This window comes from Rhineura floridana, chromosome 4, assembly GCF_030035675.1.
Source record: "Rhineura floridana isolate rRhiFlo1 chromosome 4, rRhiFlo1.hap2, whole genome shotgun sequence".
Classification (NCBI taxonomy): domain Eukaryota; kingdom Metazoa; phylum Chordata; class Lepidosauria; order Squamata; family Rhineuridae; genus Rhineura; species Rhineura floridana.
The window spans coordinates 99,475,860-99,494,012 of NC_084483.1; the positions used below are offsets into that span (position 1 = coordinate 99,475,860).

Here is an 18,153-nt window from a genome sequence, read left to right on the forward strand (position 1 = left end):
AAAAATCATCTGGGATACATATATAGACCTATTGTCTGGCTCTTCTCATGACAAGGATAATAGAAGTTGGACTGATCAAACAATTTTCTTTAAAATATAATGATCACCCCAGTAGGTCAGGTGGATTGCTGTTCACTTCTTCTGTGCAATTCTAAGAGAGATGAAAACTCACAATGAGGAAGAAGGCATTTTTATGACACTTATCAAGGCAGTTCAGGAGGATCTATATTTCATTCAGACTGTTAAGAAAGGAAATAAAGTGGGCTACACACATAGCATACTAACAGCCAACAGCATAGACACCGATTATGGCAAATACATGCTTCTAATGCCATCAGTCTAGGATTTATGGCACCATAGCAATCCTATCTTGATGCAATATGTATGTATGTCAGGCTTGTGCCAGAATGCAAGCAAACCTCATAACTGAGAGATACTCATATTGTTCCTGGGAGCAGAATATGTGCAGTTGCCTTGGCCATCTGAAGCTCAGTAGCAGATCAAGAAAGAAAAGATTAATTGTAGATCATTGTACTTCAACTGTTGCTTATTCTTCTGCTTTTGTTTAAAACAAACTGATTAATTTTGCCTTGCCAGACTTGAGACTTTGACCTACTGGACAATCACAGTAGGGACAGGGTGTTTGGAACAAATGGATAGTTTAGGTTAAGCCCTGCCACCTGCAAACCTAACATTAACTGTGCATATGACTTAGCAACACTTTTAATATTCGGTATTTTAAGGGAAAGGGGTTTTGCTTGAAGGTGGAACCAGCATCCACCTGCCATGTTCTCCTCCATGTCATGTTAGTTCATCTTACTTTATGTCTGGATAGCATTACAATAGGTGTTTTGCCACCTCATCACTGACAGCAGTTGGCAGGGAAATTAACATGTCATAACATGGTGTAAGTTGTACTATTGTCATGGAAGACATAGTTCTACCCTCACATGCTGATCTGGTTCACACAATCAAATCCTGATTTTAAAAGCCAGGACTGGCCCAAGCTCCATGCACCTGCAACAACCTTCACCAAACAGAGAAACAAGCCAGGAAGCCATTTTAAACCATAGCTTCACATCCTGGCTTGTTTGGAAGCCATTAACCATAGTTTTCTAATTTGCATGTAATGGGAATTGATGGTTAACTGTGGCTACCTGGCTTGTTTCTTTGCTTGCATAAGGGGAGCAGCAAAGGGACAGCAGGCAAGTGCATAAAGCTCTTTCATATCATGGCTTATTAAGCCAGGATTTGGTGGTTTTAAGTGCGGTTATTGTCTGGACATCTGTCTCATTCTTTTTCCTCTGTACAATACATAATACTGCTTAAATAAATCTACTAGAATCCAATCTTTGAGCGATGTTACAGTGAATGGCAGACACAAGCATTTAAGGTAGCTGATCCCTTTGAGGAATGTCTGTGCACCAAAAGCCAATTGCAGGTATAAATAATGGATTGTTTAGTTCTGAAAAATATTCCTAGCACAGTAAAACTTAAAGAAGTGAAGAAGAACATCAAGTATGAATGAGAAATCAATCCACTTAGCTAATCTGCTCCTGGTACATATTGTAAAATGCTTTTTCACTACTGTTACCAAAAAAGTATGTTAGTTTTTGTATATCAAATACTAGACCTGTGAAATTTGTAAAAGATATACAAAATATAATTGCCAGGGCTAGTTCAAAGGTCTTTCAAAATAAACCACAAAAGTTTTGTTTAGTATGCAAGAATATAACCATAATGTTAGTGTCAGTACTAGTACTGAGTTTGTCTCACCTAAATACAGAGTCGTATGCTTCCTATTTCAACACATGCACCTACAAACACATGATCATGCATACAGCATTTCTTCCTGCTGTTTGCTGGATAAGTCAGAATATACAGAATTATACATTATGTAAATAAAAAAAGATTTTAGGAGATAACGATTGGCATATGTCATTCAAAGGAAAAAATGGCTGTGAGTTATAAAATTATACATACACCTGGGGAGGGGCATCCTTATGTAGTTGATAAAAACACTGAAGACTGTATAAGGATGATCTAAGAATCGAGACTGTGTCTCCAGCAGGTCAAAAGACAGGGTTACTATTGATGGACATACAGTTGCACAGATCTGGTTGCAATCAGGAACATGAAAAAAAGACAGTCCACATGGAGTTTTCAAAACAGCATTGAATCCATTCTTGAGTTTAGACCCACTGAGATCCCACAACTGTTCAAGAGAGTTCATTCAAAGCTGTTCTTCTGATAGCAGGTGGTGCTGATGGTGACCTGGAGGCCCATCTGGAAGGCAAACGCCTATTTGCTGGCCGAGCTGGCCGAGAGAAGCCTTTCCCATTTGGCTGTTTAGCTGGCACAGATACCTACAAATACAAATGTGACTTCTTGGGTTATGAAGTCAGAGCAAAACCTCTGAAAAAGCATTTGTGGAATTTAAAGAGAATGACACAATGTATGCTGGCCAGTGTTACAGCAGGTGGCCTCTGGCTATTAAAAGGTCTAGAGAAAGTATTATTTACCATTTACATAGTAATGTAAAAATGTAAGGGCAGAAGAACTTTTGCATGTGTCAAAGAAATATGTGGCATGCTAGTCAGACACAAAATGTATAAGACTGTCGATATTAAAGATACAATGACCCTCTGTCTGCACACTACCAAAGCTGGATAAAGTTGACACTTACTCAAGCAGGCAGCAAAGTGAGATGGTTGATGGCCCCATTACTCATGCAACTCACCTTTCAGGGTGCAGTTAGGTCTAACATTTGTAAACAAATCTTATTGCATGTTGATAGCAAGGAGCCCAAGGCCATACATTTAAAGCACATCATTTTCCCCAATGAATCCTGGGAAGTGTAGTTTATTAAAGGCACTGGGAATTGTAGCTCTGTGAGGGTAAACTACAGTTCTCAGGATTTTGGGGGGGAAATAATGTGTGTATGCAGCCCAAAGGCCACCATCTTGCAGAACCAGGTGAAATGAAGATTAACAACCAATATCTAGCTAGGCACAGAATTAGTGGTGGGCAGACTCCCCACCCAACTCTGATTCAGCTTTGACAAATTTAAATCTGATTAATTTGGAGGACATCTGGTAAATATCTGAAATTAACCTAATTTTAAAAGGTGTTCATTTTGAATCAGTATGGCCTCTACAACCTATTTCACTCCCAGTGATGCTATTTGGCACATGCCAGGGCCTAGAAGCCTTTTTGTGGTGACATCCTTCTCTGCCATCCTCTTTCCCTAACTAATAATGGTGGGTGTTGGTGGAGGAGGACTCTTGCAATGTTTTAAATGACATATGAAACTGCATTTGCTTCATTTAAGCTCTTTATACTTATACAGAGTACTTTATTGCATTGGTTGCCAGGTTGTTTCCAGGCTCAGTTCAAGGTGCTCACGTTAGTGTTTAAAGCCCTAAACAACTTAGGTCCTAAATATCTGAAAGACCACCTCCTTGCCTACAGACCCTCTCAGGTGTTGAGATCAGCAGAGGGGGCCCTTTTGGTAGTTCCGCCACCCTAGGAAGCTCAGGGTGATGGCGGCCAGGGAGAGAGCATTCTTTATAGCAGCCCCTAAGCTGTGGAACTCCCTCCCCACTGAGGTGCGTCTAGCAACTTCTTTGTACAACTTTCGGTGAATGCTGAAGACGCACCTCTTTATCCTAGCCTTCAACACCTGACATGGATATTTTTAGGGCCCATCCTGTTTTCTGTGATGAAATGCAGATAACAATAACAACAACAACAACAACAATAATAATGATGATGATGATGATGATGATCCTAAAAAAAATTAAGATGGTAGGCTGCCAGGTTATGATATAACTTGTAACAGCATAAATTCAGGCTGATCTAAAAAGGTCTAGCCTCACTTAGGGCTAAACTACATGATACATGGTTATAATGGTAGCCTGACTGTCCTTTTTTTAAAATTGCAAAAGCTGCTTTAGGAAAGGACTTTGGGAGCAGAAAAGTAGAGGGATTAGATGTTTAACTTTTTTCCAGCTCAAAGGAAAATATCCTTCTCCATTCCCAAGCATCTTATCCAAGCTAAAAAAGTTTGCATGTAATGTCTACTTTGGACTACCCCTTGTCTTCTTCCTCTGGCCAATGTGGCAGTCTATTCAGTGGTAGCTTGGGAGGGGGCAGAGTCAGTGGTGCCCTCTCAGCAGCAGTGGCATGGTGCTCATCAATACAGGGATGAGGTGGAGCTGCGAGGTCAGGGGAGCCCAGGGTTAACTTATAGGGCTACCATTACCATAGAGCTCCCCCAATGTCACTGCTTTGCCCCATGCCATTCCCATCCCAGTGAGTGCAGCAATGCCCTAGGAGGACGACACTGTCTCCATACACACACACACATATGCCCACAAGCCACTGCTCCACTGAGCCTGTTGTTTCAATCATCAATCATTTTTTGTTTTGTTTTCTTGTTCTCAGGATAAAATAGCAAAATTGCATCTAGACTGCATTTGCAGCAGCCCAATGGCATTGTTCAAAAGGAAGTTGATGGCAAAGGAACTGATAATAGCATTATGAAATTATTCCTCCTTTGCCATGTTAGCTTCTTACAGAAACAGGATAAGTTCTACAATTAAATGTAAATATAGCTATTATTACAAAAATGAATGTCGAGATTGTCTTGTAGTCTAGGAAATGAAAAATAATTAAAAGAAAAGTAAATAAAGGAGTATGATACACTTCTCATCTTTGATCATCTGGAGCCATCTCAAGGTCTTTGGACTTTGGGGGAGCTTTGTTGGGAAAGGCAGCCTATAAATATTTTAACTAAGGCAACTAACTAATGATAAAACAGTATAGTAGAATAGATCCAGTAAAATCAATGGAACATCAGCAACATGAATAAAAATTAACAATTTTTTGAAAAATGTAACAATCTTTGGGTTGCATAAATGGTGTCATCTCTCCAACTTTGGCCAATTCTGGATCTACCTGAAAGGAAGTTTATGATCAGTACACCTTTCTTCAGTCCATGAGGACTTCTGACTTTCAAAATGTAATGCTTAGTGATATTTGATTAATGCACATTCATCCTCCTTCCCTTTGCTATTTGAACATTTATTTTCTATTATTTCTCAAGTCTTTTAAAAATCCTTTTACACCTATGCAATCACCATATCCTTGCACTAATCCAGTGATGTCTCATGGGCTCAGGAAATCCAATGCGCAAATGGAAAACCCACTCACCCCTTTCTTCTTCCTTTACCTCAAAGGAGGACAGCAGTTGCACTGAAATCAATAAAGTAACCTCCAAAGGTCTGTAGAGTGGGCTATTAGTCCATAGCATATTACCTAGGAATATTATGGGATTATTTGGAATGCGTTGTTACTTAATAGACTGATCGATGTGTCTGTCTGTCTGTCTGTCTGTGTGTCTGTCTGTCTACATGAAAACTGGGCACATTATTTATTGCAATGTAAGATTTGCATATTTACTAAGAAATAAGGGAGCAATCCAAACTCTTCTCTCCCACCACTGGGGCTTTGTGGAGCAGCGAGGCCGGTGGTGGGGGAGGATAACTGGGCCCAGATTTCTGCTGCGTTCCACTGGTGCAGATTCCATCAGCAGCTTGCCTGCATGTTCACCAGCCTCCGCTCAATCCAATATCCCCCAATCTTGTTTAAGGGTTTTTGGGGTTGCTTTGTAACACAATTATTCCTAATGTACACAGACTGTTCCACAATGCATTGGGCATGCTATGATTGGGAAGTACTTCTTGGCAGTTTCAACAGTGGAAGCTGGTCAGTTAGGACAAATGGGGCACTGCCACATGAACCTCAGTCTGCCCTCGCCTGTCTGCCTTCTTACAAGCACTCCAAAGGGTGGCCCTGGGCTGTCAACTTCCTCCTCCCTAGTTTCAGTTTTGCCCATGTAGAATACAGCAGGAAGGAGAAGGGACAAAACTCAAACTTGGCTTTGCTTGTCATTGGATCTGGCTTCACGAATTGTTGGCCTCATTGCTTTCCGTCTCACCAGTCCCAACGAGCACCAGCTACCACTGAGCTTCAGGATGGGGATCACAGTATTTAAACCATCCCTGAGAAGTCTATCTAAAATTTCTACCATGACACATTGTGTAAAATGAAAATGCAACATTAAGAGCTGCCTATCCTGCATCTAGACAGCCAGTGTGGTGTAGTGGTTAAGGTGTTGGACTACCACCTGGGAGACCAGGGTTCGAATCCCCACACAGCCATGAAGCTCACTGGGTGACCTTGAGCCAGTCACTGCCTCTCAGCCTCAGAAGAAGGCAATGGTAAAACCACCTCTGAATACTGCTTACCATGAAAACCCTATTCATAGGGTCGCTGTAAGTTGGAATTGGCTTGAAGGCAGTCCATTTCCATTTTTCATCCTGCATCTGATATTTAATTTTTAATAACCCCACAAACCCAGCTCAGCTATGAAGCTTACTGTATAACTTGGCCCAGTCACTTTCTCAATCTAACCTACCTCACAGCATTGTCGTGAGGATACAAGAGGGCCAGGGACTAAGAATGTAAGAAAAGCCCTGTTGTGCTTAACTACATGTCTTGCCTCAAGCTTCTTAGAGGAACAGTGGAGGAATTGAAATGGATCACTTTTCAGTTAAAAACCATACCTCAGGAAATCTCTGCTTCTCTTTGCCATGCTTGGCATAAAGTCCAATGTGCCTGGTTGAGTTCTTCTGCTGCTCCTCCTTTCCCTGATCTGCCTGAAGCATTTCAAAATAGTGACCCAATTTCTCACAGCTGCCACCTGCAAATTCAGAACTGGGTGGCACCCACTGCTGTTTGTGGAGTTTTGAGTTCCACAAGGCGGTTGATTTTTCGTAGTTCTTCAGAAGCTTTTCAACAACACCATAGTTGGATCTTGAGTCAGCTGATCGTGGGCGACCAGACAAATTACTGGGCCTCCAGTCATGCTCATGAAGCATTTGCTGGTAGCCACTTAGGAGTCCATTGAGTTGCTTTTGCTGCCCTGTAGCTTTGGCAGTTTTGCTGGGTTTGTAGGCTTTTTCACCCATTCTTGAAGAGAGTCTGGGATTCAAAACACAGGTTGACTCTGTTCTGCTAGTCCTGCAATCCTGCAGTATGGGATGGGGTTTAGGATCACCAGATGGTACTGGCAGCATTTGGTTCTGTTCCAGACACTCATGGCCTTTATCTGTGTGAAACACAGTTCTGTTAAACTCATCAATTTTTGCCTCCAGCGTTTCATTTCGTTGTGTCTTTCCAGTTCCGTATGCAGAATCACCCAGGGTGTCACACACAGGGGCATATAAGTCACTGGTAAAATGCCCACTGCTTTGTGATTTAGAATGCTGTTTCTGGGGCACCAAGTTCCCATTGGAACAGCTCTTCTGGACAAAGTGTGGAAAAGAGCCATTTTTAGGACTGTTCCCAACCTTGCTTGCATCATGGGACCAAGTGTTGTGAGAAAATCCTGCTGGCAACTTGCATTCAAGAGATGGATCCTCTTTTTGTATGGACACTGTGGCAGCCACTGCCGACCCACTAACAGATTTCCATTCATTTGTCAGTGGCATTGGAGCACCATATTGTTTTGCAAAAGGTGGATCAGTCAATGTATTTCCGTTGTGGCACTCCTGGGTCTCACAGATGCTTTTGGGCCCTGTATCTTTTGCTAATGCTTCAGAAATGTGTGCTAGAGAGCTTGTCAAATGCCGAGAAGTGCTTCTCGGAGGAATGGGAGGAGCTTCTCTTTTTTGCCAAGGCAAAAAGCCTGTTCTCTCAATCCCAGTAAGAGCACTAGATGGAGTCTCCTTTGATGGGTTGATGCCCATCAAGTTCTTCCTGTTATTTTGTTCTTCTGTTTCAAATGCAACTGAAGTTGTTTGTGTATCATTGTTACACATATGGTTCACCTCTTGTGAGATCAGTGTATTTTTAGTTTCGATAGATTCTCCCAGGACAGGAAACAACTTCTTTCTGCATACATAAGGAAAAAATTTTATGTGAGCAGCAGTGAATTAATTTTTTTCTCCACTACCCGAATCAGCCCTACAAGGGTTTCAGAATGTCAGTGTAGAACTTGAAGTGGAGACCCATTCCCTCTTCTCTTTATCTATGTACTGGGACACACCTCTATGAATCCTCATGATTTCATAGCACTCCATGAGGTGTATGATAATTAAAGACAGCAAATATCCTGAAACCTACTCTTTTCAACACATCAGGTATCTTGTGAGTACTGGATCAATAGCACAACATCATTACATACCACTGTTCAAAGGTCTTGCAACTCCATTTCTGACCCCGTAAGGGAACTATATACTAGGTCCTACCAGAATACCCCAGAAGAACTAGCTAGGCTGCATGATGAGTGATGTTTATTTATATTGCTCACAAAACATTCCTCAGGGAGAAAAGGAACTTTAATCAGTTAGTTATGATGTTTGCTGGATTACAGAGGCACTGCCCAATTTCCTGTGAATCAGATCCTGTGCCTAGTCTATGGAAAGTAGATTGCTGTTAAGCCTCTGAAATTTATGGAACATAAAGTTAGTTACAGCTATCAATGGCACTCAAGTGTGACTAGCTTGCCTTGGATCAGTGCCAAAGAGATAAAACCAGTGTGTCTGTCACCTTTGGTTGCACAGGCAATTACAGCTGGGGGAACTACCCATAAAGTATGTCATGCTTTTTTTACATTATTAATGTCAGAAAAATAACTTTAATAATGAATCCTTTGAAAGGATTAAGGTGTGGTTTTGCTGCTCAGTGTCTTAAATGAGGGGAGGATTTAACAGAACCCCCAGGCTGCTTATTTCACAATGAGATAATATGAGACATGGAAAAATCTATCCCAAATGGAATTCCTGTTCTGTCTTATTTGTCTGCCCCACTGTAGCAAAAGTTAGCTCTGAACTAATTTCAGATAAACCAATTTTATTACACGTAGAAAGGGCTAGAGATTAATTTATGATTCTATATTCTATTATTTTGTTAAGCCAAGGACACTTAAAGCAGAGATGGGAAACCTGTGCCCCCACCGCACCTCAGATGCTGCTGAACTATAGGTCTCATCATCCTCAACCACTGACCATGCTGGCTGGGGCTGATAGGAATTGGGAGTCCAACAATATCTGAAAGGCCACAGAGTCCCCCCCATGACTTAAACATTGTGATCATTTTTCCAGCTCCCATACAATGTTTGTATGTGGCCCTTTGTCTCAAATGTGCCTAAAGTAAGCATATCTAACAAAGTTTTACCTTCTGTGGTTGGACTTCTTACGGATTTCCTCTTGGTAGCTGCACAAGTCTTCACTTACTTTGGCAAGTTCTTTAAGAGCCTATATAAATGCAAATGGCAATATTTTAGTGTGATCAGGTTCTTACTAAATTTCTAGAACAGCTATAAACACAGCTATAACATACGTTCTCCATCTCGGAGGAAATTAAAGAAGGGGCACATCACAAAGATATAACTGAGATACAGACCTGGTAAAACCATAACATCTCCTATCTGCTATTCACATTATTGTTTTGTTATGTCTGTGGTTTTGATGTTTTTTTCTATTGAGAGCCACCTTCAGTACAGTTGTTGCAGAAAGGCAGGGCAGGAGTTAACAAAATAAATAAATAAATAAATAAAGCAAGCACCCTGCAGTTTACCAGATCAGAAGCTTGCCTGATGAATACATAACACCCTCATCCCTTCCTCCTTCCCTTTCCAAGAAATTTCTTTGCTCCCTTTCTCTCTCCAAAGTTCTGTGTTACACAGTCATTGAAACAAATCTTTGTTAAGGATAATCCAGATCCTCTTGGAAACCAGAGATTGTAATCATGATTCTGGAAATCACAGGTATGAGGGAGTATGTTTTATGTAAACCATGGCTTGCAGTGATGCCCATTTTGGATCAGACCAATGGCCCATCTAGTCCAGCATCTTGTTCTCACAGTGGCAAAACAGATGCCTATGGGAAACCTGCAAGCAGGACCTGAGCACAAGAGCACTCTCTCTGCCCCTCTGCGGTTTCCACCAACTGTTATTCAGAAGCCTGCAAGATCTTGAGCTGTAGAAGTCCAAGGTAGTGGCCTTGGGCACTGCCTATTTGGGGTCGGTAAAAACTTAAGCTTATAAGTAGGTTTCTCGGGGTGGCCCCAATGAAGCAAGATGGCTGCTGTTGTGTGCTCATTAGAATGCCTGAAAGAACTCCTCCATCACCAGATTGGTGGCTACATCAGTGGCTACATCACTCTCTCCAGAGAAGGACCTGGAGAAGGGTCTTCTCTGTAGTGATGCCCCAGTGGTGTAACTTTCTCCTCTTGGAGACATGGACAGTCATACAATGATGGAGCTCTACTGTATATTTGCTCTCTCTCTCACTCTCTCTCTCTCTCTCTGTTTTCTCCAGCTTTTGCAGACTAGATTGGTTTGAGATTTGAGCCTGTTTTGTGACATTTTGTAATACCACAAAGTATTTATTATTTATTGATACTGTTGTAGTTGTTTATTATTATTATGTGCTGAATTGTTTTTATTATATTGTTTTATTCTTCCTATGGAAGCTGTTTGGAGGTCACCTGGTGATGAAAAGCAGCATACAAATATACTAACTAACTAACTAACTACTTCCTCCAGCTGTGGAGGGAGAGCATAGCCATATCAGCAGTTTTATTTTCAGTTCCTTTCTGAATGATCCCCAGCGTGGAGTTTGCAGCTGTTATGCACTGGGTCACCATCTTCATCGAGCTAGCCACAATGACTCCAAGGTTTCATTCCTGGTTAGTCACCGCCAGTTCAGACTCCATAAGAAATTAAAAATTGTGTTTATGCATCACTTTAAATTTGTTTACATTGCATTGGCCATTTTACCACCCATTCACTCAGTATGGAGAGATCCATTAGGAGCTCTTTGCAGTCCTTTTTTTTAATGATCCTGAACAATTCAGTATCATCAGCAAACATGGTCACCTCACTGCTCACCCCATCTCCAAATTGTTTATGAACAAGTTAAAAGCACAGTTCCAAACACTGATCCTTGTGGGACTTCACTTTCCACATTAGAAATGCAAATGATTAAGTGATATATAAATGTTTTAAATAAATAAATCTCTTCATTTGTAGAACTGTAAATTTATGCCTCCTCTCTGCTTCCTGTTCCCAGCCAGTTCCTCAATCCACAAGATGACCTCTTCTCTTATTCCATGATTGCTAACTTTATTGAGCAGCCTTTGGTGAAGTATCTTTTAAAAAGCTTTTTGAAAGTCCAAGTGTTTACTTTATTTATTTATTAGATTTATATCCTGCCCTTCCTCCCAGTAAGAGCCCAGGTCGGCAATATACAATGTATACAATGTCCACTGGATCACCTCTATCTATATGTTTGTTGACACTCTCAAAGAACTCTAAAAGGTTAGTGAGACTGGACTTCTTACCCTTGCAGAACCCATGCTGGTTCTACTTCAGCAATACTTGTTCTTCTATATGCTTGATTATTTTATCTTTAACAATGCTTTCTACCAGTTTTCCCAGAACAGATGTTAAGCTAACCAGCCTGTAATTTCTGGGATCCCCCCAACAAATTCCCTTTTAAAAATTGGTGTTACATTGGCCACTTTCCAGTCCTCAGGGATGGAGACAGATCTTAAGGACAAGTTACATATTTTTGTTACAAGATCAGCAATCTCATATTTGAGTTCTTTGAGAACTCTCAGATGAATGCCATCCAGACCTGGCAATTTATCAGTTTTTATTTTGTCTGTTAGGCCTAGAACTTTGTCTCTCATCACTGCTATGTAACTCAATTCCTCAGACTCCATGCAAAAGTTATTTCAAGCACAGTGATCTGCTGTATTTCTTCTGCTGTGAAGACAGATGCAAAAAACCCCTTCAGCTTCTCTGCAGTCTCCTTATCCTGCTTTAGCATACTTTTGACTCTCTTGTCATCCAAGGTCCAACCATGACCCTAGATGGTCTCCTGCTACTAATGCATTTAAAGATTTTCCAGACAGGAAAGGAAGAAAGGGCAGAGATCATTTATTCAGGCTGACTCCCAGTTTACAAGCCATCATTCATGAGGAGTCAAGTGTTATGCCTAAACCAGACCATAGACTGAGAGAAACAAGGGCTAAGTTATCTAATATTTTCAACAAATAAGAGCAAATAGAAGAGTCTGGGGAAGCATAGTTTGGTTGCCACGTTCCTGAATCCTCAGTATTCAGGAGAGATATTTTGGGTACAGAGGGCAGGGTGACATTCACTTCCATAGATCCGTAGTTAGCATGGTTTCACACTTACTCAGTTCAGTTCAGGTCAAGCTGATTTGATCTTTTCATCTTCTAGTGGACTCAGAATAGACTCAAATGAGCTGAACACATTAAGATTATCCATTAAACAGCCACTTACAAGACTGTATTGACATGTTACAGGTTGAAGCCTGAGCTCCATTCACCCTCAGAGAAACACCCATTACTACTTTACTCACAATATTGAGATCCTGAGTATAATTCTTGGTTGTTTTCAAGCCCGGGCAGTCTTCAGATTCTTCATAACTCTCAAAGGCCAGAGTATCCTTTACAATCCCATGGTTTCTCCCCTTGTTTCTCATGTCCTTGCTCTCCTTTTCTGCCTTGGTGAGCAAACTCTCTTGGTCTGCTGAACTAGAGTTCAGTCCTGGTGTGTCACTCCATTCTGAAGTGGGAGAATGTATGGACTGCTGCTGTGTCTTGTTACGAATGGCCTTATTCTCAAAGGCATTTATATTGCTCTCACGTCTTAATTTTACCTCCTGATAAAGCTGGAAAGAAACAAAAAGCCTTCTATTAGGCTACAATGCTCCTATCAACTTGATGAACAAAGGAAGATATTTATCTTCATGTTGTGCTTGTGTCATTAAACTCCAATGTTTGGAATCATTGGAGGGCTGGAGTATCTGCAACTTATTTTTAGAAAGCACTATCAAGCCAATGGCTACAGCTTCATTTCCTTTTACAGAATACAAAGAAAGTACTGCAAATTCCTAAAATGGTACCTGTTTCGAACATAAAGCATATGAGCATGTGGCTGTTGCATTAGCGGGATAAGGGCTGAAAAGTTTCTTAGCAGTGGACCATGCTAACTCTCAAATGAAGCATGTCTCAATTTACAGCAATTTATCTTGGGTAAGTTTCTGGTGAGTCTGGACTCAGTGGATGGGCTGGGCTACTAGCTTACTAGTTACTCTGGCTTACCCAGTGACCTCTAAGAGCCTTGCGCTGGATTCTAGGATGTCAAAATAGGGACATCTGGAACTGAAGGCGCATTTCATTCTTACTTTTGAACTATGCAAGAGTAAGAATTACTTTTCCTCAGAAGAGCTCACCCCTCTGTATCTCTATGAATCAAATCTGGATTTGCCACCTTATTAGAAACAGGCTAGCCCTGTTGACTCATTCAGTTGTAATGGGCATGTCTCCTCTAAGAGCTAGTCTGCTACATCTGTGCATTGGGAGCCTACAAACAATCCAGTCACATGTGCTGTAGAAATGTGGCAAAATTACCCAGCCTGAGCAGAGCCTGATTGAAAAAGGCAAAATCAGAGCAGTAAATCATACAGAGGCAGCAGGCTGTCTTCTCCATGCTTGGGTGCTGGCTGTTGACAATTCATTAATTCATTCATTTGTTCCAGCATATTATAGCATCCTGGCACTAGCATAGAATTCTTTGTTTATGAAGTGATCAAAAATCTCTGGTGGCATAGTAAACCTTTTTGTTAAAAAAGAGATCCTTTGACATCAGGAGGCTACAATGCTATATGCACTTACTGAGTAAGCCCCACTAACTTCAGTGGCGTGAACTTCTGTGAAGACATACATAGGACTGAGATGTAAAACATTTGCATTATTCTGGAGTTCAGTGCAAGTACTTAGGGAAAATACAGTTGCTTTTTGATGAGGTGGAACTGTAGTTTTCAAACTTGGAAGTAGTATCCCTAAGGAGTCCTGAGCAGTTACTATGGGAGGCATGAGTTCATCTGTGATCTCTACTAGCTTAGGCACAGTCACAAACTGCTCCACATTTAGGATTGTTAGCTGGGGTGTCTTTTCAAGGGACATGGACAGATATAATTTAGGAACAACTGCTGCCTTTTTTGTATCTACCTCTGATCTGAGAGAGGAATATCAGTTTCACCCCCTCTTCAAATCCCACCCCTTCATCCCAAAGCAATTTACAAATTAACAGGGCAGCATTTATAATATGGAATCATGCTGCTGTTCCAAACAAAACATCTGATGGACAAAGCAGTGGCAACATCATTGCAAGAAACACTGCTAAGAGGTCAATGAGCTTGTTAAGAGGTATACTTCCCTCTGAATTGGAAAGTACTAAACAGCAGAGATCCAGTGTGGTGTATCAGCCACCACAGCTGCAAACCATTAGGCAGATGAGTCAATGCGAACACATAGGGTGAACGTGCAAAACCAACACAGCAAATACAAAACTGCCACCAGAATTAAACTCCATGCACCGATGAACAAAATACACTGTTTAAATTGCAATTTAGGGGAGCATAAGAAATAATTATACTAAACTTGACCCTTGGATTGGAACGGTGTGAGGGCTGGCTGAGAACGAATGAATGCAGAGTGGTATAAATACAATTTGTATTTAGTCTGCGGTATGTTGTTTATTGCAGTCTCTCGCTGCTGAATGTCATCAATAAATATAGCAGGGCTGAGCCAGAATAAATGTGTCCTGTTCTTGAGTCACTAGATTCCAGATGCAAACATTCTTTTACATGTTAATAAACAAGACTGCTCATCATTTCTCTCAAGAAGCAATGTCCAAAAAGACACACATGCAGCTAGGGTGGGAAATCTGTGGCCCTCCAGAATGTGTTGGACTTCATTTCCCAGCAGACCCAGTGACTGTGGACAATGGCCAGGGATGATGGGAACAGTAGTCCAACAGAATTTAGAGAGCCACAGATTGCCCACCTCTGATCTACACTAATTATGTTACTTACACTAATCATGTTACTGTCACTACGGTTTCACAGCAATGTCCCAAAGCCTTTGTGTTTTCTGATTAATGTTTATACAATAAATGGTGCTTTAAGAATACCTCACCACCACCCCTTGCCTTTATCTCTGCATCCTGCCCTTGTTATTATACAGTCACAGTGATGAACATTGGGTGTGGGAGGGAGGGAGAATGGAAAGAGGGAAGAGAATTGTGTTCAAATATTAACATATGTATAAGAAAGAAGGGAACTTTTGTCACCAGATCTACTGAGGACAAGAAACTGTAGACTTGCATAGAAAGATGGACGATGATACGCATTAGTAAATGCAGTCCTGGATGGCATGGTAGGGCTGTTCCACTCATGTAACCTCCATCCAGCCGAGTTGCTGCTGCATACTGGGGGGGGGGGGGAGGGAGAGGTGGCAAAGTTGGCACAGTGCAAATACACTGGCGAAGCCAATCTGGACAGGAATAGCCTAACTTCTCTTTGTTTATGCTCTGGTAACCTTTAGATTAGATTACTCCGATACATGATATGTGGGGCTGCCTCTGAAGATGGTTTGGAAACTGCAACTGGTGCAGAACTCAGCAGCCAGACTGATGACCAGGGCAAGGCAGTTAGATATGTCAATGGCCTTTGTTCTACTTATCCTTTAAGTGGCGTGGGTAGGACTTATTTCCTTTTAAATATATTTTTGGATGAGTATTTTCGTTCTTGTTTGTCTCTGATTTTAATGTGCAAGTTGCTTAGAGACACCTGAGTGCAAAAAGGTGACATCATCACCACCACCATCATAATCCAGTGCTCCTGCCAGAGTGTTTGCCCTGCACCAACCTCTCCCCTCCCACACAGCAACTCAGCCAGAGGGAAGTCAGGTGAGCAGTGTGGCCCCACCATGGGGTCTGCTACTGAGTAAATTCTTTTCAGTTATAAGAGCAGTTTTGCAGTAGACTGGGCAGCCTAGGGAAGATGTAAAAGCTGTTCTCTAACAGTAAGACAAATGTGGCCTTTTTTCCCATGCAGAAGATCCTAACTGCATCCTCAAGGGCTGTAGCTCAGTGGTAGAGCTTCTGCATTATCTGCAATCCCTGGTATAGGGCAGGGAATGTCCCCACTCTGAAATCCTGGAGAACTGCTGCCTGTCAGCATAGATAATACTGAGCTAGATGGACCGTTGGCACTTTCCTATTTTCCAATGAGAGGCTCTCAGGGAGCAGAGCTGGCACCTGTGCCTGGGAAACAACTGCAGAGTAGGCAGAACCCAGTTAGATGGACCAATGGACGGTCACAATACAAAGCAACTTTCAATATTTATCCTGCTGTAGAAGAGTGGGTTGAACACAATGGCTGATTCTTTCCAACAACACAGCTTCTGTGGCGAGAGCTTCTTGGAAGCCTTTGCTTAAGACAGCATCATAATGTTAGTTTTTACACGTTTGTTGACATCCAGAATAATCCGAAATACCTCCTCTATTTTCTTCTGCATGACCTTCCACTGACATTCCCACTCCTTCCTTTCATTGTCAAAACGCTCCAAAAGCTCCATCTTCTCTTTATTCCAGCTCCTCTCGGTCGTGCTCTCCAGTTGTGCCTGTAGGTCCATAGCTGCAATGGCTCAACAGCGAAGTGTCTCAGACTTGCCTGGAATGCGGGAGTTATTAAAGGACGGGCCTTCTTGCCTTTGGCTCCAGCTTTTGGATGGGGTGCAAGGGAGAAGAACAGAGAAAAAGAAAACGTGAACAACCCGCAGGTGTCATTTGTATTAAAGATTGGTTGCCAAGTACAATTCTACACCTCTTGGTTTTTTCTTTTTAAAAACAACAGCAGCACAATAACAGGGCAATCCAACCCCCCCATGCACAGTAACATGATAATCTGCCCCCCATGTCACTTGGATTGAGCGAGGGCATCCCTCTACTCAGTTCTCCTGGCTAAGCTGGCCTGCCATTGAACATGTAACAATCTGGTGGGTTCTCAGTTGGTAGAGAGCAGCGGAAAGCTCCAAAAGAGGGTTTTTGAGGATGGGATTCCAGGCCAGTCTCACTGCCACTGCACGATGGCCTCAGGCTGGTGCAGGAATTGAACCCAATTGTCCAGGCTCCACTTTCCACCACAGCTGTCATAAGCAGCTGGGCTGCGGATACAGTGGTGGATCTGTCACTCTGCAAAGCCCTGCCAGTGGGGTGGTTGGGTGATTGGATTGCACCCTTAATCTCCGGCAAGAGATGGAATGGAAGCGGAAGAAATTCAAAATCTATGCAGAAAGAGAAATCTTCTGTATGACAGATCCTGCAATCTCTACATAAGCAACAACTGACTTTTAAAATATGTTTTTTTCTGCAGTGGTACTGTATGTTCACAAGACCATTGAAAAAATGTTGAAAATGCAATGCTGAACATGATGATTTTTAATTTTTTTTCTTGCGCTTTTGTGAAACCATTCAAGGGTCTCGAAATATGTTTTAAAGAAATAGCAGGATACCTCAGGCAGGGTATTTAAATGATTTGCACAATTTAACTGAAAGCAGATAGAGAATATTGGTGAGTAATTTCTTAGCAGGTGCAAAAATGCTTATTGCACAAAAGGAGGTGTACTGAAAGACCATCTGTAGAGGAATGATGCAGAAAGACATGGAATGTGATAATACAGAAGGGCCTGGCTTATCAGCGGCCTGCTTTTTGGCGTTCCGCTAATACGGCGGCTTTCAATTAGAGTAAGGCCCCACTCATATGGCGCTTGTTCCACTTTTACGGCGTTTTTCGAATGTCAAGTGCCATTTTATTGACGGAGTTCCGCTTTGCGGCGGGTTTTGTTTTTAGGCGGGGGTCTGGAACGTAACCTGCCGTATGAGCGGGGCCCTGCTGTAATAGTAATTAATTTACTTATTATCAAGACATGGTTCAGCAATAGTGCTCTGACTGGCTTTATGAATGACTGGAAAAATACATGCATTATATTGGAACAAAAATCATCCACACAAAACACATGTCCATAGATTGTCAATGCTGTAAAAGTATTGAGTCTATAAGAACACAAACACAACTGATTGACTTATTTGCACATTTTATATTTGCATTTGCAGCGTCGTAATTTTTACAAAATACAAATATGTTTAAAGCCTATGCAAAAAGAGATGTGTGAAAAAATAACCAACATACTATTATTCCATTA

General features: G+C 41.7%; 1 protein-coding gene across 1 annotated transcript; it reads right to left on the reverse strand.

Annotated features, from left to right (window-relative positions):
• Positions 1-208: 208 nt before the first annotated feature.
• On the reverse strand, positions 209-16,672 carry LOC133383319 (uncharacterized protein KIAA0408-like). The gene is made up of 5 exons (XM_061623795.1): positions 16,447-16,672; positions 12,462-12,773; positions 9,244-9,323; positions 6,630-7,959; positions 209-2,366 (listed from the first exon to the last, which is right to left on the reverse strand). The coding sequence occupies exons 1-5, from the start codon at positions 16,582-16,584 to the stop codon at positions 2,220-2,222; spliced, it is 2,007 nt and encodes a 668-aa protein (XP_061479779.1). The 5' UTR covers positions 16,585-16,672; the 3' UTR covers positions 209-2,219.
• Between the last annotated feature and the right edge of the window lie 1,481 nt (positions 16,673-18,153).

Bases quoted from the DNA above. Each gene is read 5' to 3' on its own strand.
- LOC133383319 (XM_061623795.1), bottom strand. From the start codon at position 16,584: ATGGACCTACAGGCACAACTGGAGAGCACGACCGAGAGGAGCTGGAAT. The intron at 12,774-16,446 runs GTATTTCGGATT...GTTTCTTTCCAG, and splicing joins TGCAGAAGAAAATAGAGGAG to CTTTATCAGGAGGTAAAATT. The intron at 2,367-6,629 runs GTATGGTTTTTA...TTGTATTTGTAG, and splicing joins AGAAGCAGAGATTTCCTGAG to GTATCTGTGCCAGCTAAACA.